This window comes from Oncorhynchus gorbuscha, linkage group LG14, assembly GCF_021184085.1.
Source record: "Oncorhynchus gorbuscha isolate QuinsamMale2020 ecotype Even-year linkage group LG14, OgorEven_v1.0, whole genome shotgun sequence".
NCBI lineage: Eukaryota > Metazoa > Chordata > Actinopteri > Salmoniformes > Salmonidae > Oncorhynchus > Oncorhynchus gorbuscha.
In genome coordinates this window covers 32614955-32642065 of record NC_060186.1, presented here as the reverse complement: position 1 = coordinate 32642065, position 27111 = coordinate 32614955, and the positions used below count along the sequence as shown (strand labels likewise).

Sequence of the window (27111 nt, the reverse complement as noted above, 5' to 3'; positions counted from 1 at the left end):
CATGGTGTGGGGTGGCATTTCTTTGGGGGGCCGCACAGCCCTCCATGTGCTCGCTAGAGGTAGCCTGACTGCCATTAGGTACCGAGATGAGATCCTCAGACCCCTTGTGAGACCATATGCTGTGGCAGTTGGCCCTGGTTTCCTCCTAATGCAAGACAATGCTAGACCTCATGTGCCTGGAGTGTGTCAGCAGTTCCTGCAAGAGGAAGGCATTGATGCTATGGACTGGCCCACCCGTTCCCCAGACCTGAATCCAATTGAGCACATCTGGGACATCATGTCTCGCTCCATCCACCAACGCCACGTTGCACCACAGACTGTCTAGGAGTTGGCGGATGCTCCTCCCAGGTCTGGGAGGAGATCCCTCAGGAGACCATCCGCCACCTCATCAGGAGCATGCCCAGGCATTGTAGGGAGGTCATACAGGCACGTGGAGGCCACACACACTACTGAGCCTCATTTTGACTTGTTTTAAGGACATTACATCAAAGTTGGATCAGCCTGTAGTGTGGTTTTCCACTTTAATTTTGAGTGTGACTCCAAATCCAGACCTCCATGAGTTGATAAATTTGATTTCCATTGATAAGTTGTGTGATTTTGTTGTCAGCACATTCAACTATGTAAAGAAAAAAGTATTCAATAAGAATATTTCATTCAGATCTAGGATGTTTTATTTTAGTGTTCCCTTTATTTTTTTGAGCAGTGTATATACGGACGAGTGATGTCAGAGCGATATTGACTAAGATACAGTAGAATAGTATAGAATACAGTATATACATATGAGATGAGTAATACAAGATATGTAAACATTAATGCTGGTAGTTCTGGTGAGTTACCGCCGCTCTAATATCCAATAGTTCTTCCCGGCTGTATCCAGAGTTCCTCTGTGGAGATGGTCATCCTTCTGGAAGGTTTTTCCATCTCTGCAGCACTCCACCAACCTTCATGATAGAGTGGCCAGACAGAAGCCACTCCTCAGTAAAAGGCACATGACAGCCCACTTGACACCTAAAGGACTCTCAGACAATAAGATTCTCTGGTCTGATGAAACCAAGATTGAACTCTTTGGCCTGAATGCCAAGCGTCACATCTGGAGGAAACCTGGCACCATCCCTACGGTGAAGCATGGGGGTGGCAGCATCATGCTGTGGGGATGTTTTTCAGCGGCAGGGACTGGGACACTAGACTAGCAAAGTACAGAGAGATCCTTGATGAAAACCTACTCCAGAACGCCCAGGACCTCAGACTGGGGTAACCGTTCACCTTCTAACAGGACAAAAACCTTAAGCATACAGCCAAGACAACGCAGGAGTAGCTTCGGGACAAGTCTCTGAATGTCCTAGAGTAGCCCAGCCAGAGTCCGGACTTGACTCTGATTGAACATCTCTGGATAAAAAGCTGAATACTTATGTAAATGTAATATTTCCATTTGCTTTTTTTTATAAACGTGCTTAAATTTAGCTTTGTCATTATGGGGTATTGTGTGTAGATTGATGACGGGGGGAAAAAACTATTTAATTCATTTTGCAATGAGGCTGTATTGTATCAAAATTTGTGGAAAAAAAGTCAAGGGGTCTGAATACTTTCCAAAAGTAGCTAATTTCAGCTCGTTATTGATACCATGTCTTGTTTTGAGGTGTTTTGAATGATTTAATGTCAATGCTAATATGACAAGATCTGAAACACAACCTGACCAAGCCTCACTGCTTTTTTGACATAATGCCCACTTAACCCGGAAGCCAGCGGCGCCAATGTGTCAGAGGAAACACCACACACCTGGCGACCGTGTCAGCATGCACTGCACCTGGGCCACCATAGGAGTCACTAGTGTAATGGGACAAGGACGTCCCTGCCGGCCAAACCCTCCCCTAACAAGGAAGACGCTGGGCCAATTGTGCACCGCCCCATGGGTCTCCCGGTCGCGGCGACCAAGCCTGGACTTGAACCCAGAATCTTTACTGGCACAGCTAGCACTGCTATGTAGTGCCTTAGACCACTGCGCCCCTCGGGAGGCCGTGTCCAAACTTTTGACTGGTACTGTATGTACATGTTAGGTTGACTATTGTTTTTGTCAATGTATGTTTTTGTTTGTCAAAAAAACAAAGTAAAAATAAAATATTATAAAATAATTGTCTACTTTACAACAGATTGCCCAGGGCTTCTACATTTTAAACCCGGACTGCTCGGGGAAACTCACGGATAACTTGATAGAGGTCTTCAAGGTCAAAACTTTGCTTCGCCAGCTCTTCAAAGTGTATTTTTTATTCCTGAAACAATCAAGTTATTCACTAAACATTCTTCTCTCCAGATACGCAAGGGAACGTCGCTTTAAGACTTCTGCCAGTGTCACATCTGTTCCTGCAACGCCTTCTACCGCTCATCCTGTGTCTCCTTGACCTGCCGCCACTCCCCCAGTACTCTCTCCCTCTGTGTGTGTGTGTGTGTGTGTGTGTGTGTGTGTGTGTGTGTGTGTGTGTGTGTGTGTGTGTGTGTGTGTGTGTGTGTGTGTGTGTGTGTGTGTGTGTGTGTGTGTGTGTGTGTGTGTGTGTGTGTGTGTGTGTGTGTGTGTGTTGGAGTCAGAACAGATCCCCACCAGCTGCAACCTGTTTCATAATCAAGACCTCTACAAATACTCAGCCCTGCCACTTCCACACTGCCAGATTGTAATCTCTGCTCAGTCAGTCTACGGTTCTAGCCGTTTGTTACTATTTAGATCCTGTTGTGCCAATTTTCCTTGCCTGACACTGTTTTCCTCTCCGCTACAGTTCTGCCTGCTCTGACTCTGGTCCCTGTCTCCAGTCCAACATCTCGTCATCCTGCTACTCTGTCCTGGATTCCCCACTCTACTACTCCCTTGGATACCCCTCCGAACATGTTTACCCTGTCTCACCCCCTCTTGCCTCCGCACCTGGTTTCCTGAAACCCACCCGAGCTCCCCGACCTGCACTCCATCTTACCCCTGTGTTTCAATAAATACCTTGGTTACTTCATCCCAGTCTCCTCGTCTGAGTCTGCTCTTGGGTTCCCCTGTTCCATTCAGCGTAACAAGTAGTCCTCCAAACACCAGTCTAGACGGGCAGAAAGACATTCTGACCCAGCTTCAATGAGACCAGAAAGTAAATTGACTTGCAGCCTGTAATTTATATAGTGGATAGGCATAGGGAGATTGATGGGGAAATTAGATGGCATTTTGTAAACCTTGAATGAAAGGAACAGCAAAACTGCACACTCCAAGACATTAGGAAGGTTTCCATCAAATTTGAGACAGACGTTTGTGCAAATATTCTAAAATCTGCATTAAAACAATATTGTGCATTTACCAGAGATGTGGACTCCAGTCACGTGACTTGGACTCGAGAACTACTCAGGTCGCAGATGTTGTGACTTGAGACTTGACAAAAAGAAAACACGCTTGCCACTCAACTTCAGAATCAATGACTCATGACTAACTTCCAGATGAGCTTCAATGCCATACAATGTCATTTACAAAATAGCCTCCAACAAATTGTTTACCCTGGGGTTCTGAGCTTTTCCTAACCAGGTAGCCCTATAGGGCCTGACAGGGATGAATTATTAGTTGTTAAAAAAGGAATTATATGGGCAATGAGACCAGATTTACATTTTAGGAACTTTTACCCAGAGCAATTAGGGTTAAGTACCTTCCTCAAGGGCACATGTTTCATCTAGTCAACTTAGGATTTGAACCAATGATCTTTCAGTTAATGGCCCAACACTCTTAGCCACTAGCCTATGCTACCTGTCGCCTAGGTATACAGATATATTTGAAACAGGTCACAATGTTTTAAAGAAATGGCCCTAGGGAGGATGAAAACACAGTCAAACTGCAGCAACCTTGTACTTGTTAAAATTAATTATATTTTAAAACTTTCCTTTACACAGACACTGCAATAGGACAATAGAACCCACTAGGCTGAGCTTGCTTTAGGCAGGTTTGCGTCATACAGGCCTATGCAACTGCAATTAAAAAGCAAAACAGTCTTTTTATGTTTTTTTTTTTTTTTTTCACCTTTATTTAACCAGGTAGGCTAGTTGAGAACAAGTTCTCATTTGCAACTGCGACCTGGCCAAGATAAAGCATAGCAGTGTGAACAGACAACACAGAGTTACACATTGAGTAAACAATTAACAAGTCAATAACACAGTAGGAAAAAAAAGGGGGAGTCTATATACATTGTGTGCAAAAGGCATGAGGTAGGCGAATAATTACACTTTTGCAGATTAACACTGGAGTGATAAATGATCAGATGGTCATGTACAGGTAGATATATTGGTGTGCAAAAGAGCAGAAAAGTTAAATAAATAAAAACTGTGGGGATGAGGTAGGTGAAAATGGGTGTGCTATTTACCAATAGATTATGTACAGCTGCAGCGATCGGTTAGCTGCTCAGCAAGCTGATGTTTGAAGTTGGTGAGGGAGATAAGTCTCCAACTTCAGCGATTTTTGCAATTCGTTCCAGTCACAGGCAGCAGAGAACTGGAACGAAAGGCGGCCAAATGAGTTGTTGGCTTTAGGGATGATCAGTGAGATACACCTGCTGGAGCGCGTGCTACTGATGGTTGTTGCCATCGTGACCAGTGAACTGAGATAAGGCGGAGCTTTACCTAGCATGGACTTGTAGATGACCTGGAGCCATTGGGTCTGGCGACGAATATGTAGCGAGGGCCAGCCGACGAGAGCATACAAGTCGCAGTGGTGGGTGGTATAAGGTGCTTTAGTGACAAAACGGATGGCACTGTGATAAACTGCATCCAGTTTGCTGAGTAGAGTGTTGGAAGCAATTTTGTAGATGACATCGCCGAAGTCGAGGACCGGTAGGATAGTCAGTTTTACTAGGGTAAGTTTGGCGGCGTGAGTGAAGGAGGCTTTGTTGCGGAATAGAAAGCAGACTCTTGATTTGATTTTCGATTGGAGATGTTTGATCTGAGTCTGGAAGGAGAGTTTACAGTCTAGCCAGACACCTAGGTACTTATAGATGTCCACATATTCAAGGTTGGAACCATCCAGGGTGGTGATGCTGGTCAGGCGTGCGGGTGCAGGCAGCGAACGGTTGAAAAGCATGCATTTGGTTTTACTAGCGTTTAAGAGCAGTTGGAGGCCACAGAAGGAGTGTTGTATGGCATTGAAGCTCGTTTGGAGGTTAGATAGCACAGTGTCCAAGGACGGGCCGAAAGTATATAGAATGGTGTTGTCTGCGTAGAGGTGGATCAGGGAATCGCCCGCAGCAAGAGCAACATCATTGATATATACAGAAAAAAAGAGTCGGCCCGAGGGTTGAACCCTGTGGCACCCCCATAGAGACTGCCAGAGGACCGGACAGCATGCCCTCCGATTTGACACAGTGAACTCTGTCTGCAAAGTAATTGGTGAACCAGGCAAGGCAGTCATCCGAAAAACCGAGGCTACTGAGTCTGCAGATAAGAATATGGTGATTGACCGAGTCGAAAGCCTTGGCAAGGTCGATGAAGACGGCTGCACAGTACTGTCTTTTATCGATGGCGGTTATGATATCGTTTGTCTCAGCCTCCAGTATTTATGCTGCAGTAGTTTATGTGTTGGGGGGCTAGGGTCAGTTTGTTTATCTGGAGTACTTCTCCTGTCCTATTCGGTGTCCTGTGTAAATCTAAGTGTGCGTTCTCTAATTCTCTCCTTCTCTCTTTCTTTCTCTCTCTCGGAGGACCTGAGCCCTAGGACCATGCCCCAGGACTACCTGACATGATGACTCCTTGCTGTCCCCAGTCCACCTGGCCATGCTGCTGCTCCAGTTTCAACTGGCCTGGGCCCTAGGACCATGTCCCAGGACTACCTGACATGAGGACTCCTTGCTGTCCCCAGTCCACCTGGCCATGCTCCTGCTCCAGTTTCAACTGTTCTGCCTTACTATTATTCAACCATGCTGGTCATTTATGAACATTTGAACATCTTGGCCACGTTCTGTTATAATCTCCACCCGGCACAGCCAGAAGAGGACTGGCCACCCCACATATGCTCTCTCTAATTCTCTCTTTCTCTCTCTCGGAGGACCTGAGCCCTAGGACCGTGCCCCAGGACTACCTGACATGATGGCTCCTTGCTGTCCCCAGTCCACCTGACTGTGCTGCTGCTCCAGTTTCAACTGTTCTGCCTTATTATTATTTGACCATGCAGGTCATTTATGAACATTTGAACATCTTGGTCATGTTCTGTTATAATCTCTACCCGGCACAGCCAGAAGAGGACTGGCCACCCCACATAGCCCGGTTCCTCTCTAGGTTTCTTCCTAGGTTTTGGCCTTTCTAGGGAGTTTTTCCTAGCCACCGTGCTTTTACACCTGCATTGTTTGCTGTTTGGGGTTTTAGGCTGGGTTTCTGTGCAGCACTTTGAGATATCAGCTGATGTACGAAGGGCTATATAAATAAATTTGATTTGATTTGATTTGTTTAGTACCTTGAGCGTGGCTGAGGTGCACCCGTGACCGGCTCGGAAACCAGATTGGACAGAGGAGAATGTACGGTGGGATTCGAGATGGTCGGTGACCTGTTTGTTGACTTGGCTTTCGAAGACCTTAGATAGGCAGGGCAGGATGGATATAGGTCTGTAACAGTTTGGGTCCAGGGTGTCTCCCCCTTTGAAGAGGGGGATGACTGCGGCAGCTGTCCAGTCCTTGGGGATCTCAGACGATATGAAAGAGAGGTTGAACAGGCTGGTAAAAGGGGTTGCGACAATGGCGGCGGATAGTTTCAGAAATAGAGGGTCCAGATTGTCAAGCCCAGCTGATTTGTACGGGTCCAGGTTTTGCAGCTCTTTCAGAACATCTGCTATCTGGATTTGGGTAAAGGGGAACCTGGATAGGCTTGGGCGAGTAGCTGCGGGGGGGCGGATCTGTTGGCCGAGGTTGGAGTAGCCAGGCGGAAGGCATGGCCAGCCGTTGAGAAATGCTTGTTGAAGTTTTCGATAATCATGGATTTATCGGTGGTGACCGTGTTACCTAGCCTCAGTGCAGTGGGCAGCTGGGAGGAGGTGCTCTTGTTCTCCATGGACTTCACAGTGTCCCAGAACTTTTTGGAGTTGGAGCTACAGGATGCAAACTTCTGCCTGAAGAAGCTGGCCTTAGCTTTCCTGACTGACTGCATGTATTGGTTCCTGACTTCCCTGAACAGTTGCATATCGCGGGGACTATTCGATGCTATTGCAGTCCGCCACAGGATGTTTTTGTGCTGGTCGAGGGCAGTCAGGTCTGGAGTGAACCAAGGGCTATATCTGTTCTTAGTTCTGCATTTTTTTGAATGGAGCATGCTTATCTAAAATGGTGAGGAAATTACTTTTAAAGAATGACCAGGCATCCTCAACTGACGGGATGAGGTCAATGTCCTTCCAGGATACCCGGGCCAGGTCGATTAGAAAGGCCTGCTCACAGAAGTGTTTTAGGGAGCGTTTGACAGTGATGAGGGGTGGTCGTTTGACTGCGGCTCCGTAGCGGATACAGGCAATGAGGCAGTGATCGCTGAGATCCTGGTTGAAGACAGCTGAGGTGTATTTGGAGGGCCAGTTGGTCAGGATGACATCTATGAGGGTGCCCTTGTTTACAGATTTAGGGTTGTACCTGGTGGGTTCCTTGATGATTTGTGTGAGATTGAAGGCATCTAGCTTAGATTGTAGGACTGCCGGGGTGTTAAGCATATCCCAGTTTAGGTCACCTAACAGAACAAACTCTGAAGCTAGATGGGGGGCGATCAAATCACAAATGGTGTCCAGGGCACAGCTGGGTGCTGAGGGGGGTCGGTAGCAGGAGGCAACAGTGAGAGACTTATTTCTGGAGAGAGTCATTTTCAAAATTAGTAGTTCGAACTGTTTGGGTATGGACCTGGAAAGTATGACATTACTTTGCAGGCTATCTCTGCAGTAGACTGCAACTCATCCCCCTTTGGCAGTTCTATCTTGACGGAAGATGTTATAGTTTGATATGGAAATCTCCAAATTTTTGGTGGCCTTCCTGAGCCAGGATTCAGACACGGCAAGGACATCAGGGTTAGCAGAGTGTGCTAAAGCAGTGAGTAAAACAAACTTAGGGAGGAGGCTTCTGATGTTGACATGCATGAAACCAAGGCTTTTTCGATCACAGAAGTCAACAAATGAGGGTGCCTGGGGACATGCAGGGCCTGGGTTTACCTCCACATCACCCGCGGAACAGAGGAGGAGTAGTATGAGGGTGCGGCTAAAGGCTATCAAAACTGGTCGCCTAGAGCGTTGGGGACAGAGAATAAAAGGAGCAGATTTCTGGGCATGGTAGAATATATTCAGGGTATAATGCGCAGACAGGGGTATGGTGGAGTGCGGGTACAGCGGAGGTAAGCACAGGCACTGGGTGATGATGAGAGAGGTTGTATCTCTGGACATGCTGGTTGTAATGGGTGAGGTCACCGCATGTGTGGGAGGTGGGACAAAGGAGGTATCAGGGGTATAAAGAGTGGAACTAGGGGCTCCATTGTAAACTAAAACAATGATAGCTAACCTGAACAACAGTATACAAGGAATATTGACATTTGAGAGAGACATACAGCGAGGCATACAGTAATCACAGGTGTTGAATTGGGAGAGCTAGCTAAAACAGTAGCTAAAACAGTAGGTGAGACAACAACAGCTAATCAGCTAGCACAACAACAGCAGGTAAAATGGCATTGACTAGGCAGGGAGGGTCGGATTAACTACACACAGAGCCTGAGTGCGGCTGGGGCCGACAGATAAAACATAAACAAGCAGAATGGAGTACCGTGATTAAATGGACAGTCCATCATGCATCAGCTATGTAGCCAAGTGATCAGTGTAATCAGTATTGTTTTTGATTTATTTCAGTGAATAATTTCAGGAGTGATGTGTTATCATGTTTGCTAAATAAATACCGGAGGACAATAGAGTTATGCTCGATTTACTCGATGATGTGCTTTGTGCCCGGCCTGCGAAACCTGTGATTTCCGTGAATTTGATTGGTCAAGACAGAACAGAATGCACAGAACCTGCATCATGCCGAGATAAAGGACAGAGATGACAAATCAAGTTTCGAGTCACACAGTTCAAGTTCAAGTTTTAAAAAATATATATATTTAAACTTTATTTAACCAGGTAGGCTAGTTGAGAACAAGTTCTCATTTAAAACTGCAACCTGGCCAAGATAAAGCAAAGCAGTGCAACACAGAGTTACATATGTAATAAACAAAACACAGTCAATAACACAATAGAAAAAGTATATGTACAGTGTGTGCAAATTAAGCTCTGACAGCTGGTGCTTAAAGTTAGTGAGGGAGATATGAGTCTCCAGCTTCAGTGATTTTTGTAATTAATTCCAGTCATTAGCAGCAGAGAACTGGAAGGAAAGGCGGCCAAAGAAGGAATTGGCTTTGGGGGTGACCAGTGAAATATACCTGCTGGAGCGCATGCTATGGGTGGGTGATGCTATGGTGACCAATTCGCAGTGGTGGGTAGTGTATGGGGCTTTGGTGACAAAACGGATGGCACTGTGATAAACAGCATCCAATTTTCTGAGAAGAGTGTTGGAGGCTATTTTGTAAATGACATTACCGAAGTCAAGGAGGTAGTCAGTTTTATGAGGGTATGTTTAGCAGCATGAGTGAAGAAGGCTTTGTTGCGAAATAGGAAGCCGATTCTAGATTTAATTTTGGATATGCTTAATGGGAGTCTGGAGAGTTTACATATTACATATTCTAAGTCAGAACCGTCCGGAGTAGTGATGCTGGACGGGCGGGTAGGTGCGGGCAGCGATCGGTTGAAGAACATAAGAGCTGTTGGAGGCCACAGAAGGAGAGTTGTATGGCATTGAAGCGCGCCTGAAGGTTAGTTAACAGTGTCCAAAGAAGGGCCAGAAGTATACAGAAAGGTGTCGTCTGAATAGAGGTGGATCAGAGAATCACCAGCAGCAAGAGCGTCATCATTGATGTACACAGAGAAAAGAGTCAGCTCGAGAATTGAATCCTGTGACACCTCTCTATAGACTTCGAGGTCCGGACAACAGGCCCTCCGATTTGACACACTGATCTCTATCTGAGAAGTAATTGGTGAACCAGGCGAGGCAGTCATTAGCGAAACCAAGGCTGCTGAGTCTGCCGATAAGAATGTGGTGATTGACAGAGTCGAAAGCCTTGGCCAGGTCGATGAATATGGCTGCACAGTATGGTCTTTTATCGATGACGGTTATGATATCGTTTAGGAACTTGAGTGTGGTGCACCCATGACCTGCTCGGATTGCATAGTGGAGAAGGTACGGTGTGATTTGAAATGGTCGGTGATCTGTTTGTTAACTTGGCTTTCGAAGACCTTAGAAAGGCAGCGTAGGATAGATATAGGTCTGTAACAGTTTGGGTCTAGAGTGTCTCAGCCTTTGAAGAGGGGGAGGACCGGGGCAAGCTTTAAAGTCTTTTGGGATCTCAAACAATAATAAAGAGAGTTGAACAGGTGTTGCAACAATTGTGGTGGATAATTTTAGAAAGAGAGGGTCCAGATTGTCTAGCCCAGCTAATTTGGAGGGGTCCAGATTTTGCAACTCTTTCAGAACATCAGCTCTCTGGATTTGGGTGAAGGAGAAATGGGGAGGCTTGGGCAGGTTGCTGTGGGGGGTGCAGGGCTGTTGGCCGGGGTAAGAGTAGCCAGGTGGAAAGCATGGCCAGCCGTAGACAAATGCTTCTTGAAATTCTCAACCATCTTGGATTTATCGGTGGTGACAATGTTTCCTAGCCTCAGTGCAGTGGGCAGCTGGGAGGAGGTGCTCTTATTCTCCATGGACTTTACAGTGTCCCAAAACCTTTTCGGAGTTTGTACTACAGGATGCAAATTTGTTTGAAAAAGTTAGCCTTTGCTTTCCTACCTGCCTGTGAATATTGCTTCCTAACTTCCCTGAAAAGATGCATGTTACGGGGGCTATTCGATGCTAATGCAGTAGGCCACAGGATGTTTTTGTGCTGGTCAAGGTCTGGAGTGAACCAAGGGATATCTTTTCCTGGTTCTACATTTTTGGAATGGGGCATGCTTATTTAAGATTGTGAGGATAGCACTTTAAGAATAACCAGGCATCCTCTACTGACAGAATGAGGTCAATATCCTTCCAGGATACCTGGGCCAGGTTGATTAGAAAGGCCTGCTCGCTGAAGTGTTTTAGGGAGTGTTTGACAGTGATGAGGGTTGGTCGTTTGACCTCGGACCCATTACTCACGCAGACAATGAGGCAGTGATTGCTGAGTTGCTGGTTGAAGACAGCAGAAGTGTATTTGGAGGGCAGGTTGGTCAGGATGATCTATGAGGGTGCCCATGTTTACGGATTTTGGGTTGTACCTGGTAGGTTAATTGATAATTTGTGTGAGATTGAGGGCATCTAGTTTAGGACAGCTGGGGTGTTAAGCATGTGCCAGTTTTGGTCACCTAACAGCACGAGCTCTGAAGATAGATGAGGGGGGGGGCAATCAATTCTCATATGGTGTCAAGGGCACAGCTGGTGGCTGAAGATGGTTTATAAGAAGCGTAAACGGCGAGAGACTTGTTTCTGGAAAGTTGGATTTTTAGAAGTAGAAGCTCAAATTGTTTGGGCACAGACCTGGATAGTAAGACATAACTCTGCAGGCTCTCTGTGCAGTAGATTGCAACTCCGCCACCTTTGGCAGTTCTATCTTGTCAGAAAATGTAGTTAGGGATGGAAATGTCATGGTTTCTGGTGGCCTTCCTAAGCCAGGATTCAGACACGGTTAGGACATCCGGGTTGGCAGAGTGTGCTAAAGCAGAGAATAAAACAAACTTAGGGAGGAGGCTTCTGATGTTAACATGCATGAAACCAAGGCTTTTACGGTTACAGAAGTCAACAAATGAGAGCACCTGGGAAGTGGGAGTGGAGCTAAGCGCTGCAGGGCCTGGATTAACCTATACATCACCAGAGGAACAGAGGAGGAGTAGGGTAAGGGTATGGCTAAAGGCTAGAAGAACTGGTTGTCTAGTGCGTTCAGAACATAAAGTAAAAGGAGCAGGTTTTTGGTCTCTAGGGACACCATTTAAACCAGGTGAGGTCACCGCATGTGTGGGAGTTAGAACAATGTCAACAATGTAGGGCTAAGCATGACATGGACAGCTGGAGCACCTGATTGGTAGGGCAAAGCATGACATTAACAGCTGGAGCACCTGCTTGGTAGGGCTAAGCATGACATGGACAGCTGGAGCACCTGCTTGGTAGGGCTAAGCATGACATTAACAGCTGGAGCACCTGATTGGTAGGGCTAATGTGGTTGCAGGTATGACACATAGACAAATGCATAAGATATATAGAATAGTTGAACACTAAAAACAGACTACATGAAGGAAAGGTGACATAGCTGCCAGGATAGCTGAGAAACATTCCTAGACCAGCTGAACATACAAAGGTCAGAGGTTGTATAAGGAGGGGGTCAGCCAAATGACCAACTGATGGATTACAGACATCAATCACAGGGCAGCTAGGCACCCTAAAGCTAAGAGAGATAAAAGACACACATGCAGAGGGACACAGAGTTAATTACAGAGCCAAAAGCATAGGGTTGTAAAATAGAGGAATGTAAACTATTTTTAGTATAGCTGGACACGCTAGAAACTGAGGAGACACAGTCTACTGATCCTAGATATTACACAAACAAAATAATGTATTTAGCTAAGTGCAGGAACAGGAAGGGTCTTGTAATCTGGCCGAAAGCAGATGTGGGCGTTACTGGGCTGAACAAGCAGGACGTAAAGATTGGAATGTAAGGGTATTTGCATTGGGGGATGAACTGATAATGCATGCAAGGAGATAAAAAGGAGAGCGAGAGCTCTGGAGGGTGTGAGTCCTGCGGGGCTCTCCGGCTTCTGATACGGGGGTGTATTAAAAGTCTATCATTGAATTCAAAAAGTTATTGGTCGTGTCATGTTTGAATCTATTGGCCACTACACTAAGCATGACATGGACAGCTGGATCACCTGATTGGTAGGGCTAAGCATGACATGGACAGCTGGAGCACCTGCTTGGTAGGGCTAAGCATGACATGGACAGCTGGAGCACCTGCTTGGTGGGGCTAAGCATGACATGGACAGCTGGAGCACGTGATTGGTAGGGCTAAGCATGACATGGACAGCTGGAACACCTGATTAGTAGGGCTAAGCATGACATGGACAGCTGGAGCACCTGATTGATAGGGCTAAGCATAACATGGACAGCTGGAGCACGTGATTGGTAGGGCTAAGCATGACATGGACAGCTGGAGCACGTGATTGGTAGGGCTAAGCATGACATGGACAGCTGGAACACCTGATTAGTAGGGCTAAGCATGACATGTACAGCTGGAGCACCTGATTGATAGGGCTAAGCATGACATGGACAGCTGGAGCACGTGATTGGTAGGGCTAAGCATGACATGGACAGCTGGAACACCTGATTAGTAGGGCTAAGCATGACATGGACAGCTGGAGCACCTGATTAGTAGGGCTAAGCATGACATGGACAGCTGGAACAACTGATTAGTAGGGCTAAGCATGACATGGACAGCTGGAACACCTGATTAGTAGGGCTAAGCATGACATGGACAGCTGGAACACCTGATTAGTAGGGCTAAGCATGACATGGACAGCTGGAGCACCTGATTGATAGGGCTAAGCATGACATGAGAAACCCGTGGTTAATATAGCTATTATGTAATGTATTTTAGTCTGATTATTATTGTAAGGCAAAAATATTGTGGTTGCGCAATGTTGTGTTGTTGGAACACCTGATTAGTAGGGCTAAGCATGACATGGACAGCTGGAGCACCTGATTAGTAGGGCTAAGCATGACATGGACAGCTGGAACACCTGATTAGTAGGGCTAAGCATGACATGGACAGCTGGAGCACCTGCTTGGTAGGGCTAAGCATGACATGGACAGCTGGAGCACCTGCTTGGTAGGGCTAAGCATGACATGGACAGCTGGAGCACCTGATTGGTAGGGCTAAGCATGACATGAACAGCGGGAGCACCTGATTGATAGGACTAAGCATGACATGGACAGCTGGAGCACCTGATTGGTAGGGCTAAGCATGACATGGACAGCTGGAGCACCTGATTGGTAGGGCTAAGCATGACATGGACAGCTGGATTACCTGATTTGTCGGACTAATCATGACATGGACAGCTGGAGCACCTGCTTGGTAGGGCTAAGCATGACATGGACAGCTGGAGCACCTGCTTGGTAGGGCTAAGCATGACATGGACAGCTGGAGCACCTGATTGGTAGGGCTAAGCATGACATGAACAGCGGGAGCACCTGATTGATAGGACTAAGCATGACATGGACAGCTGGAGCACCTGATTGGTAGGGCTAAGCATGACATGGACAGCTGGAGCACCTGATTGGTAGGGCTAAGCATGACATGGACAGCTGGATTACCTGATTTGTAGGACTAATCATGACATGGACAGCTGGAGCACCTGCTTGGTAGGGCTAAGCATGACATGGACAGTTGGAGCACCTGATTGGTAGGGCTAAGCATGACATTGACAGCTGGATCACCTGCTTGGTAGGGCGAAGCATGACATGGACAGCTGGAGCACCTGCTTGGTAGGGCTAAGCATGACATGGACAGCTGGAGCACCTGCTTGGTAGGGCTAAGCATGACATGGACAGCTGGAGCACCTGCTTGGTAAGGCTAAGCATGACATGGACAGCTGGAGCACCTGATCGGTAGGGCTAAGCATGAACAGTTATTGAAAATTGCGAAATACATCTACTACATTCCCATTGAAGTGAGATGAGAAACCCGTTGTTAATATAGCTATTATGTAATGTATTTTAGTCTGATTATTATTGTAAGGCAAAAATATTGTGGTTGCGCAATGTTGTGTTGTTGACACATGGTTCATTTTCATAAATTTAGAACCTATAGCATACAGTAGGGCAAAAAAAGTATTTAGTCAGCTACCAATTGTGCAAGTTCTCCCACTTAAAAAGATGAGGTCTGTAATTTTCATAATAGGTACACTTCAACTATGACAGACAAAATTTGAAAAAAATCCAGAAAAATCACATTGTAGGATTTTTAATGAATTTATTTGCAAATTATGGTGGAAAATAACTATTTGGTCACCTACAAACAAGCAATATTTCTGGCTCTCACAGACCTGTAACTTCTTCTTTAAGAGACTCCTCTGTCCTCCACTCGTTACCTGTATTAATGGCACCTGTTTGAACTTGTTATGAGTGTAAAAGACACCTGTCCACAACCTCAAACAGTCACACTCCAAACTCCACTATGGCCAAGACCAAAGAGCTGTCAAAGGACACCAGAAACAAAATTGTAGACCTGCACCAGGCTGGGAAGACTGAATCTGCAATAGGTAAGCAGCTTGGTTTGAAGAAATCAACTGTGGGAGCAATTATTAGGACATTTTGGTTAGGTCAGGGTGTGACTAGGGTGGGCAATCTAGTTTTCCTATTTCTTTGTTTGGCCTGGTATGGTTCCCAATCAGAGGCAGCTGTCTATCGTTGTCTCTTATTGGGGATCTTACTTAGGCCGCCTCTTTCCCACCTTAGTTTGTGGGATCTTGATTTTGTATAGTTACTATGTAGCCTGCAGAACGTTACGTTCATTTATTTTTTGGTGTTCATCTAATAAAGAAAGATGTACGCTTACCACTCTGCACCTTGGTCTCCTCTTTCAAACGACGAGCGTAACATGACACTGTATAAGTATAAGGGTTTTCCTCCTCTTCGTCTGAAGAGGAGGTGTAGCAAGGATTGGATCAAGATGCAGAGTGGTAAGTGTCCATAATGTATTTATGAATGATGAACACTAGAACAAAAACAATAAATGATGACGTGAATTACAAAAAACGAAACAGTACCGTGTGGTGAAAACCACGGAAACAATCACCCACAAACCCCAACCCAAAACAAGATACCTAAATATGGTTCCCAATCAGAGACAATGACTAACACCTGCCTCTGATTGAAACAGACAAACTAGACACACAACATAGAATGCCCACCCAGCTCACATCCTGACCAACACTAAAACAAGGAAAACACAACAGAACTATGGTCAGAACGTGACAATAAGTGATTAAAAAAAATGTTTTTGCTGATACAGAATAAAGTTATCACAGGATATGATCAGATGATAAATTTGCTTTATTCAGTGCCAAATGCATGGATCAAGAATTACATCCAAATTCAGGATAGGAATCTTGTTTTTTAAAAGGTTGGTGCCATTGAATTTCTCCCAAAATGTAAGTTTTAGCTAAATAAAATTCCCCTTAAATTATCCAATTTCCATAAGTAAGTGTTACTCGCCCACAAACAGGACCAAGCCTGACCTGCTGAGGAGTGACGGACTCCATCCTAGCTGGAGGGGTGCTCTCATCTTATCTGCCAACATAGACAGGGCTCTAACTCCTCTAGCTCCACAATGAAATAGGGTGCAGGCCAGGCAGCAGGCTATTAGCCAGCCTGCCAGCATAGTGGAGTCTGCCACTAGCATAGTTAGTGTAGTCAGCTCAGCTATCACCATTGAGACCGTGTCTGTGCCTCGACCTGGGTTGGGCAAAACTAAACATGGCGGTGTTCGCCTTAGCAATCTCACTAGGATAAAGACCACCTCCATTCCTGTCATTACTGAAAGAGATCATGATACCTCACATCTCAAAATAGGGCTACTTAATGTTAGATCCCTTACTTCAAAGGCAATTATAGTCAATGAACTAATCACTGATCATAATCTTGATGTGATTGGCCTGACTGAAACATGGCTTAAGCCTGATGAATTTACTGTGTTAAATGAGGCCTCACCTCCTGGCTACACTAGTGACCATATCCCCGTGCATCCCGCAAAGGCGGAGGTGTTGCTAACATTTACGATAGCAAATTTCAATTTACAAAAAAAAAAAATGACGTTTTCGTCTTTTGAGCTTCTAGTCATGAAATCTATGCAGCCTACTCAATCACTTTTTATTGCTACTGTTTACAGGCCTCCTGGGCCATATACAGCGTTTCTCACTGAGTTCCCTGAATTCCTATCAGACCTTGTAGTCATTGCAGATAATATTCTAATCTTTGGTGACTTTAATATTCACATGGAAAAGTCCACAGACCCACTCCAAAAGGCTTTTGGAGCCATCATCGACTCAGTGGGTTTTGTCCAACATGTCTCTGGACCCACTCACTCTCACAGTCATACGCTGGACCTAGTTTTGTCCCATGGAATAAATGTTGTGGATCTTAATGTTTTTCCTCATAATCCTGGACTATCAGACCACCATTTTATTACGTTTGCAATTGCAACAAATAATCTGCTCAGACCCCAACCAAGGAACATCAAAAGTCGTGCTATAAATTCACAGACAACACAAAGATTCCTTGATGCCCTTCCAGACTCCCTCTGCCTACCCAAGGACGCCAGAGGACAAAAATCCGTTAACCACCTAACTGAGGATCTCAATTTAACCTTGCGCAATACCCTAGATGCAGTTGCACCCCTAAAAACTAAAAAAATGTCTCATAAGAAACTAGCTCCCTGGTACACAGAAAATACCCGAGCTCTGAAGCAAGCTTCCAGAAAATTGGAACGGAAATAGCGCCACACCAAACTGGAAGTCTTCCCACTAGCTTGGAAGGATGGTACCGTGCAGTACCGAAGAGCCCTTACTGCTGCTCGATCGTCCTATTTTTCTAACTTAATTGAGGAAAATAAGAACAATCCGAAATTCCTTTTTGATACTGTGGCAAAGCTAACTAAAAAGCAGCATTCCCCAAGAGAGGATGACTTGCACTTTAGCAGTGATAAATTCATGAACTTCTTTGAGGAAAAGATTATGATTATTAGAAAGCAAATTACGGACTCCTCTTTAAACCTGCGTATTCCTCCAAACCTCAGTTGTCCTGAGTCTGCACAACTCTGCCAGGACCTAGGATCAAGAGAGACGCTCAAGTGTTTTAGTACTATATCTCTTGACCCAATGATGAAAATAATCATGGCCTCTAAACCTTCAAGCTGTATACTGGACCCTATTCCAACTAAACTACTGAAAGAGCTGCTTCCTGTGCTTGGCCTTCCTATGTTGAATATAATAAACGGCTCTCTATCCACTGGATGTGTACCAAACTCACTAAAAGTGGCAGTAATAAAGCCTCTCTTGAAAAAGCCAAACCTTGACCCAGAAAATATAAAAAACTATCGGCCTATATCGAATCTTCCATTCCTCTCAAAGATTTTAGAGAAGGCTGTTGCGCAGCAACTCACTGCCTTCCTGAAGACAAACAATGTATACGAAATGCTTCAGTCTGGTTTTAGACCCCATCATAGCACTGAGACGGCACTTGTGAAGGTGGTAAATGACATTTTGATGGCATCGGACCGAGGCTCTGCATCTGTCCTCGTGCTCCTAGACCTTAGTGCTGCTTTTGATACCATCGATCACCACATTCTTTTGGAGAGATTGGAAACCCAAATTGGTCTACACGGACATGTTCTGGCCTGGTTTAGGTCTTATCTGTCGGAAAGATATCAGTTTGTCTCTGTGAATGGTTTGTCCTCTGACAAATCAACTGTACATTTCGGTGTTCCTCAAGGTTCTGTTTTAGGACCACTATTGTTTTCACTATATATTTTACCTCTTGGGGATGTTATTCGAAAACATAATGTAAACTTTCACTGCTATGCGGATGACACACAGCTGTACATTTCAATGAAACATGGTGAAGCACCAAAATTGCCCTCGCTAGAAGCATGTGTTTCAGACATAAGGAAGTGGATGGCTGCAAACTTTCTACTATTAAACTCGGACAAAACAGAGATGCTTGTTCTAGGTCCCAAGAAACAAAGAGATCTTCTGTTGAATCTGACAATTAATCTTAATGGTTGTACAGTCGTCTCAAATAAAACTGTGAAGGACCTCGGCGTTACTCTGGACCCTGATCTCTCTTTTGAAGAACATATCAAGACCATTTCGAGGACAGCTTTTTTCCATCTACGTAACATTGCAAAAATCAGAAACTTTCTGTCCAAAAATGATGCAGAAAAATTAATCCATGCTTTTGTCACTTCTAGGTTAGACTACTGCAATGCTCTATTTTCCGGCTACCCGGATAAAGCACTAAATAAACTTCAGTTAGTGCTAAATACGGCTGCTAGAATCCTGACTAGAACCAAAAAATTTGATCATATTACTCCAGTGCTAGCCTCTCTACACTGGCTTCCTGTCAAAGCAAGGGCTGATTTCAAGGTTTTACTGCTAACCTACAAAGCATTACATGGGCTTGCTCCTACCTACCTCTCTGATTTGGTCCTGCCGTACATACCTACACGTACGCTACGGTCACAAGACGCAGGCCTCCTAATTGTCCCTAGAATTTCTAAGCAAACAGCTGGAGGCAGGGCTTTCTCCTATAGAGCTCCATTTTTATGGAACGGTCTGCCTACCCATGTCAGAGACGCAAACTCGGTCTCAACCTTAAAGTCTTTACTGAAGACTCATCTCTTCAGTGGGTCATATGATTGAGTGTAGTCTGGCCCAGGAGTGGGAAGGTGAACGGAAAGGCTCTGGAGCAACGAACCGCCCTTGCTGTCTCTGCCTGGCCGGTTCCTCTTTTTCCATTGGGATTCTCTGCCTCTAACCCTGTTACGGGGGCTGAGTCACTGGCTTGCTGGGGCTCTCTCGTGCCGTCCCTGGGGGGGGTGCGTCACCTGGGTGGGTTGATTCACTGTTGTGGTCGGCCTGTCTGGGTTCCCCCCCCCCCCCCCCCCCCTTGGGTTGTACCGTGTCGGAGATCTTTGTGGGCTATACTCGGCCTTGTCTCAGGATGGTAAGTTGGTGGTTGAAGATTTCCCTCTAGTGGTGTGGGGGCTGTGCTTTGGCAAAGTGGGTGGGGTTATATCCTTCCTGTTTGGCCCTGTCCGGGGGTGTCCTCGGATGGGGCCACAGTGTCTCCTGACCCCTCCTGTCTCAGCCTCCAGTATTTATGCTGCAGTAGTTTATGTGTCGGGGGGCTAGGGTCAGTTTGTTTATCTGGAGTACTTCTCCTGTCCTATTCGGTGTCCTGTGTAAATCTAAGTGTGCGTTCTCTAATTCTCTCCTTCTCTCTTTCTTTCTCTCTCTCTCGGAGGACCTGAGCCCTAGGACCATGCCCCAGGACTACCTGACATGATGACTCCTTGCTGTCCCCAGTCCACCTGGCCATGCTGCTGCTCCAGTTTCAACTGGCCTGGGCCCTAGGACCATGTCCCAGGACTACCTGACATGAGGACTCCTTGCTGTCCCCAGTCCACCTGGCCATGCTCCTGCTCCAGTTTCAACTGTTCTGCCTTACTATTATTCAACCATGCTGGTCATTTATGAACATTTGAACATCTTGGCCACGTTCTGTTATAATCTCCACCCGGCACAGCCAGAAGAGGACTGGCCACCCCACATATGCTCTCTCTAATTCTCTCTTTCTTTCTCTCTCTCGGAGGACCTGAGCCCTAGGACCGTGCCCCAGGACTACCTGACATGATGGTTCCTTGCTGTCCCCAGTCCACCTGACTGTGCTGCTGCTCCAGTTTCAACTGTTCTGCCTTATTATTATTTGACCATGCTGGTCATTTATGAACATTTGAACATCTTGGTCATGTTCTGTTATAATCTCAGCCCGGCACAGCCAGAAGAGGACTGGCCATCCCACATAGCCCGGTTCCTCTCTAGGTTTCTTCCTAGGTTTTGGCCTTTCTAGGGAGTTTTTCCTAGCCACCGTGCTTTTACACCTGCATTGTTTGCTGTTTGGGGTTTTAGGCTGGGTTTCTGTACAGCACTTTGAGATATCAGCTGATGTACGAAGGGCTATATAAATAAATTTGATTTGATTACTATCCTGGTTATGTATGCAACAAAAGTTAAACATTCATCTTCTGCTACCATTTCTGTCAAGCCATCTATGCATAGTTTGATGCATATGTTATATAAATCCAACATATGCACCACACAGAATGCACTGCGACTGCCTTGGCAATGCAATGCTGCAAGGCAAACGCATAATGTACTTCTGGTGTACCAAAATGCAAAGACAGTGTTGGTGTGACCTAGGTGTTATATTTTGACACGAGGCATTAGTTCTATTTTTGAAGCTTGACGTGCTGCTAGTCCCGTCTCTCCCATCTCCTCATTGGTTTTTAGTTGCATATACCCACGTGGGTGATGAACTGAGATGATGAACTGAGATCCACACTCCAGTCCAGTTGGTGGTGGTATGCACCTTAAAGCTTAGCCATAAAAAGTCCACAGAAGAAGAATGCTGAAGGAGGAGTGATCAAGATTTAAAATAATAATAATAATAATAATAATAATTACTAGAAACTAACTAGGATTCCCCTTTCATCTGTGGATTACTTGAGAACACACAATTTTGTGACTCAAAATGGGTCAAAATTCTACAAAGATCCATATTTCAGTTAAAATAACCCAATGTTTATATCTCAGGACAAATTAGCTAGCAACAGAAGGCTAGCTAGCTAAATGGCCATCAACGTTTCATGTATTTTGACCTGTCCCCAAATTAATATAGTTGGGTCAGAGTTTGTTTTGATATTTCAACCTGCGTGTCCTGATCGCATCTGGTGTGGGGGGACAAAATCAACATGCGTACGATGGCGCACGCATGCGCGTGCCTGGTCTAGTCAGCATGTAAGAATAGGGCTCGAAATGGATGTTGATGATGAAAAAGACAATAACATATCGCAATGTACCAAGAGAGATATGGAGAAAGATTGGGGCAACATGCTTCTCAAATTTCCTTTACTAAAATGCTGGATGTCACAAAATGCCTCTGTGTCATGCAGGGTTGGGGTGATGGGGTCAGGTCAGGAAGTAATGTTGTTATGATCTAATGGTCTAATGTTGTTATGGTCTAATGGTCTAATGTTGTTATGGTCTAATGGTCTAATGTTGTTATTGTCTAATGTTGTTATGATCTAATGGTCTAATGTTGTTATGGTCTAATGGTCTAATGTTGTTATGGTCTAATGGTCTAATGGTGTTATGGTCTAATGGTCTAATGTTGTTATGGTCTAATGTTGTTATGGTCTAATGTTGTTATGGTCTAATGGTCTAATGTTGTTATGGTCTAATGTTGTTATGGTCTAATGTTGTTATGGTCTAATGTTGTTATGGTCTAATGGTCTAATGCTGTTATGATCTAATGGTCTAATGCTGTTATGATCTAATGTTGTTACGATCTAATGTTGTTATGATCTAATTGTCTAATGTTGTTATGGTCTAATGGTCTAATGTTGTTATGGTCTAATGGTCTAATGTTGTTATGGTCTAATGTTGTTATGGTCTAATGTTGTTATGGTCTAATGGTCTAATGTTGTTATGATCTAATGTTGTTATGATCTAATGTTGTTATGATCTAATGGTCTAATGCTGTTATGGTCTAATGGTCTAATGTTGTTATGGTCTAATGTTGTTATGGTCTAATGGTCTAATGTTGTTATCGTAGAATGTATGCACACATGACTGTAAGTCGCTTTGGATAAAAGCGTCTGCTAAATGGCATATATTATTATTATTATTATTAAGTAAATTGAAATTCCCATTCCCATTTTTTCCTCAAAGGAGCTTGGATTTCAGTTTACTTTCAGAATTGAAAAGGAATTGACTCCAACCCTGGTGTCGTGTAATATATTGGTGCAAGGTTCAGCTCGTATACTCTTCATCTTCTAGTATTAATTGCACTGATTGGTTAGAGCGTTATCTGAGATTATGGTCACAATTAACATGACTGCTACTGAGTGTAAAGCAATGAGAAGTAATTTACACCCTCTTAATACCTTTTCATCTATGCTCTCTAACCTTCTCCATCTCTCTCCCTGTCTACATAACTTTTGTGGAGAAACTCAACATAGAAAGATACAAAAATACCTGAGACAGTTTCATTTTCTATGTTTTATTTCGGACATTAATTTGAGTCAGCTCAGAGAACACTCAGAAAGAGTAACACCAACATCCTTAACACATTCATGGGACCTGGGACATGTTCATTAGGCACCAAATGGAAGAAAATAGACAAACAGGGAGGGACTACCTGAACCTATTTCTCCAATAAGAAAGGCAAATTTTTGTTTTCTGTTGCTAAATGGGTTTTTTTAACCGTTGCATGCCCTAATGAACACAACACTGTCCACAGTATAAAATTAGGACCATTTTTTTCAGAATAGTAATTTAATAGGATCTCTATGGTCCACAGTCTCTCTCTATCGATCTCTCTCTTTCTGAGCCTTCTCCCATCTAGTATGGACTGTGTTGATTTGTAAAGAGGGTTTGCAATGGAGGGTCCACAGAGATTTGAACACAGTTGAATGGGACACATGTAGAGGAAAAGGGAGAAAATGACAAAAAGAAAATTCCAACAACATATTCACTCACTCATATACACACACAGGCACACACACTCAAACTGATGTGGAAAAGAACATATGAACAAAATTGTCTATTTAATGGGGATCAAGAGGAGAGAGATGTGCATCCACACCGATTTTCTTCACTGAAGAAAGTACAGGCGCCACAACACTGGCGACAGACAGACAGAAGGAGAGCTATGCAGTTACAACCATATCCCTCTCAGCACCACCAGCCTTTCTCTTAGCCTCTACCTCCTTTACTCCTACTCCACCACCTCCTTCCTCTCCGTACCAGGACGTCCAGAACACCTGCAGTGAGGATCCGCCCTCTGGATAACACATCACATGACATCAACGAAAAACTCACTGGGGTTGCCCATGGCCATGCGGAATGATTGTCGTGAGGCGGTGAGTTCAGGGGGCACGGAGGCTAGGTCTCGGCCCGGGGGGCGACCCAGGGGGGGCCGTGATGGGGAGGGAGGGTGGCGGCTGGGCTGGCAGGCCGGGGGGTCCATACACCAGGCTACCGCCGTGGGAATGGGTGCTGTGGACACTGTGGACACTGTGGGCCAAGCTGATCAGGCTGTGCATGCTGTGCTCGTTAGGGGGCACCGCCACTGAGCGATCACTGGGGGCATTTTCCTTCCTCAGCTCTGATTCGCTGCCACTCCCTGTGTGGCCTGTGGACTTGGACTCGCCACCACCAGCACCACCGCCTGCCCCCCCCAGCAGCCTCTTCCTTCTTACTGCCACTGCAGTTTGACCCGCTGCTACGACTCTCTGCAAAGGAGAGAGAGAAAGGTTGAGAGTTAAAGGTGTATAGTCTACACAGAGTATAAAGTGAGTCCTTCTGTAGCTCAGTTGGTAGAGCATGGCGCTTGTAACGCCAGGGTAGTGGGTTCGATCCCCGGGACCACCCATACGTAGAATGTATGCACACATGACTGTAAGTCGCTTTGGATAAAAGCGTCTGCTAAATGGCATATATTATTATTATTATTATATTAAAGGTGTGTACCCTGCATTCAGAAAGTATTCAGACCTGGTAACTTTTTCTTCATCAATGTACACACAGTACCCCATAATGACAAAGCGAAAAATGTTTTTTAGAAATGTTTGCAAATTTAAAAAAACAGATACCTTATTTACATAAGTATTCAGACCCTTTGCTATGAGACTCGATATTGAGCTCAGATGCATCTGCTTTCCATTGATCATCCTTGAGATGTTTCTACAACTTGGAGTCCACCTGTGGTAAATTCAATTGATTGGACATTATTTGGAAAGGCATACACCTGTCTATATAAGGTCCCACAGTTGGAAAAAAAACAAGCCATGAGGTCGAAGGAATTGTCCGTAGAGCTCCAAGACAGGATTGTGTCGAGGCACAGATCTGGGGAAAGGTACCAACAAATCTCTGCAGCATTGAAGGTCCCTAAGAACTCACTGGCCTCCATCATTCTTAAATGGAAGAAGTTTGGAGCCACCAAGACTCTTCCTACAGCTGGCCGCCTGGCCAAACTGAGCAGTCAGGGGCGAAGGGCCTTGGTCAGGGAGGTGACCAAGAAACCAATGGTCACTCTGACGGAGCTCCAGAGTTCCTCTGTGGAGATGGGAGAACCTTCCAGAAGGACAACCATCTCTGCAGTACTTCACCATTCAGGCCTTTATGGTAGAGTGGCCAGCCGGAAGCAACTCCTCAGCAAAAGTGATTAATCGGATGACTGTTATTTATTTGATCAACTAACTATGTTTAATTGTTATCTGATTAAATTAATCATGTAACAATTTATTCCTTATGAGTTTGGGGCACCACAGGAAAAGTTTAATGAGTTACTATCTCCCAACTTAAACTCTAAAGATATAAAGATATATCTTACATCAGTCACTTATTAATCATTATTACCTCATATCAATCTCATTTTGAATGTAGCATAGTCCTTGATATCTGCAAGAACCCTAACCTTATTGATGAATCAGCAATACACAAATGATTTATTTACTAACTAACTCAATAATAACACAGAATACATAAACACACACATGGTATCGGTTATTGATTACTAACGTAATACAATGAAAACAGGTCCCTAGTGGACCAACAAAAGCATGGCCAGTTGGTTATAAAAGATGGAGGGATGGAAAGAGAGGGAAAGAGAGAGACAAAGAGAGTCAACAATAGTTGTTACATTTGGAAGCTACGCTCACGGAAATACGAATACTTAGCACAATAACCACTGCTCATTCAGATTTCGAAATGTAATATATATTTATGCGTAGCTGTCAATCTCTGTTTAACTAGATGGGTCCTATGATGAAGTTGTTCAGGGATGTAAGACTCTGATTTATCCACTAGAGGTCACAATGTCCTTTGTAGAGCTTCTCTGGTAGTGGAGTGTTGTTTTAGATGTACCAATGGTTGTCATAGAGCCGTGGTTCCCAAACTTTTTATAGTCCCGTACCCCAAACATTCAACCTCCAGCTGCGTACCCCCTCTAGCACCAGGGTCAGCCACACACACAGTTTGCCATCAGTGTAAGCCTGCCACACACACACTATACGATACAGTTATTAAACATAAGAATGAGTGTGATTTTGTTTGGTCACAACCCGGCTCGTGGGAAGTGACAAAGAGCTCTTATAGGACCAGGGCACAAATAATAATATAATAATAATAATGAATAATTTTGCTCTTTATTCAACCATCTTATATATAAAACCTTATTTCTTCATCAAATTATGAATAACTTACCACAGGTTATGAGAAGGGTGTGCTTAATAAGATGCACATAACTCTGTAATGTTGGGTTGTATTGGAGAGAGTCTGTCTTAAATCATTTCCCACACACAGTCTGTGCCTGTATTTAGTTTTCATGCTAGTGAGGGCCGAGAATCCACTCTCATACATAGGTATGTGGATGCAAAGTGCATCAGTGTCTTAACAGCGCGATTTGCCAAGGCAAAGATACTCTGAGCACAGCACTATCCAAATATCTAACAGTGGCTTCTGTACTTAAGGCTAGGTAGCAGTATTTTGACGTCCGGATGAAAAGCATGCACAAAGTAAACTGCCTGTTACTCAGGCCCAGAAGCTAGGATATGGGATATAATTGGTAGATTTGGATTGAAAACACTCTAAAGTTTCTAAAACTGTTCAGATAATGTCTGTGAGTATAACAGAACTGATTTGGCAGGTGAAACCCTGAGGATAAACCAGCCAGGGAAAATTAAATTTGAGGTCATAGGATTTCCCAATTGTTTTCTATGGGAAGCCCTATTTATGAGGAACCTGGTTGCAGTTCCTATGTCTTCCACTAGATGTCAAAAATCTTTAGAAATTGGTCAATGTTTTTCTTTTGAGAAATGAAGAAGTAGTGCTATTCATTCCATGTGTCACTCTTAAGGTCCCTACTATTTTGGTTCGCGTGAACAGGAATTGGAAACAGATTATCCCGTCTTAAATTGTATTGATTATTTACATTTTAGGATACCTGAGGTTGGATTAGGAACATTGTTTGAAATGTTTGGACCAAGTTTACAGGTAATTTATTAGATAATTTGAAGTCATGTTGGGCGAGTTGGAACCAGTGTATTTCTGAATCAAACGCGCCAAATAAATTGACATTTTGGGGATATAAAGAAGGAATTTATCGAACAAAACGACCATTCATTGTGTCAACAAGACATTTGGGATTGCAAAACGAAGATCTT

At 44.6% G+C, this 27111-nt stretch overlaps 1 protein-coding gene across 1 annotated transcript in view; it reads right to left on the bottom strand.

The window, feature by feature from the left end:
• Positions 1 to 22925: 22925 nt before the first annotated feature.
• LOC123994803 (segment polarity protein dishevelled homolog DVL-3-like) overlaps positions 22926 to 27111 on the bottom strand; it is a 53914-nt gene continuing 49728 nt past the window's right edge. Inside the window, 3 exon segments of the mRNA XM_046297801.1 lie at positions 22926 to 23849; positions 23851 to 24145; positions 24147 to 24180. Coding sequence (XP_046153757.1) covers positions 23742 to 23849; positions 23851 to 24145; positions 24147 to 24180 — 437 coding nt within the window. The 3' untranslated portion in view covers positions 22926 to 23741.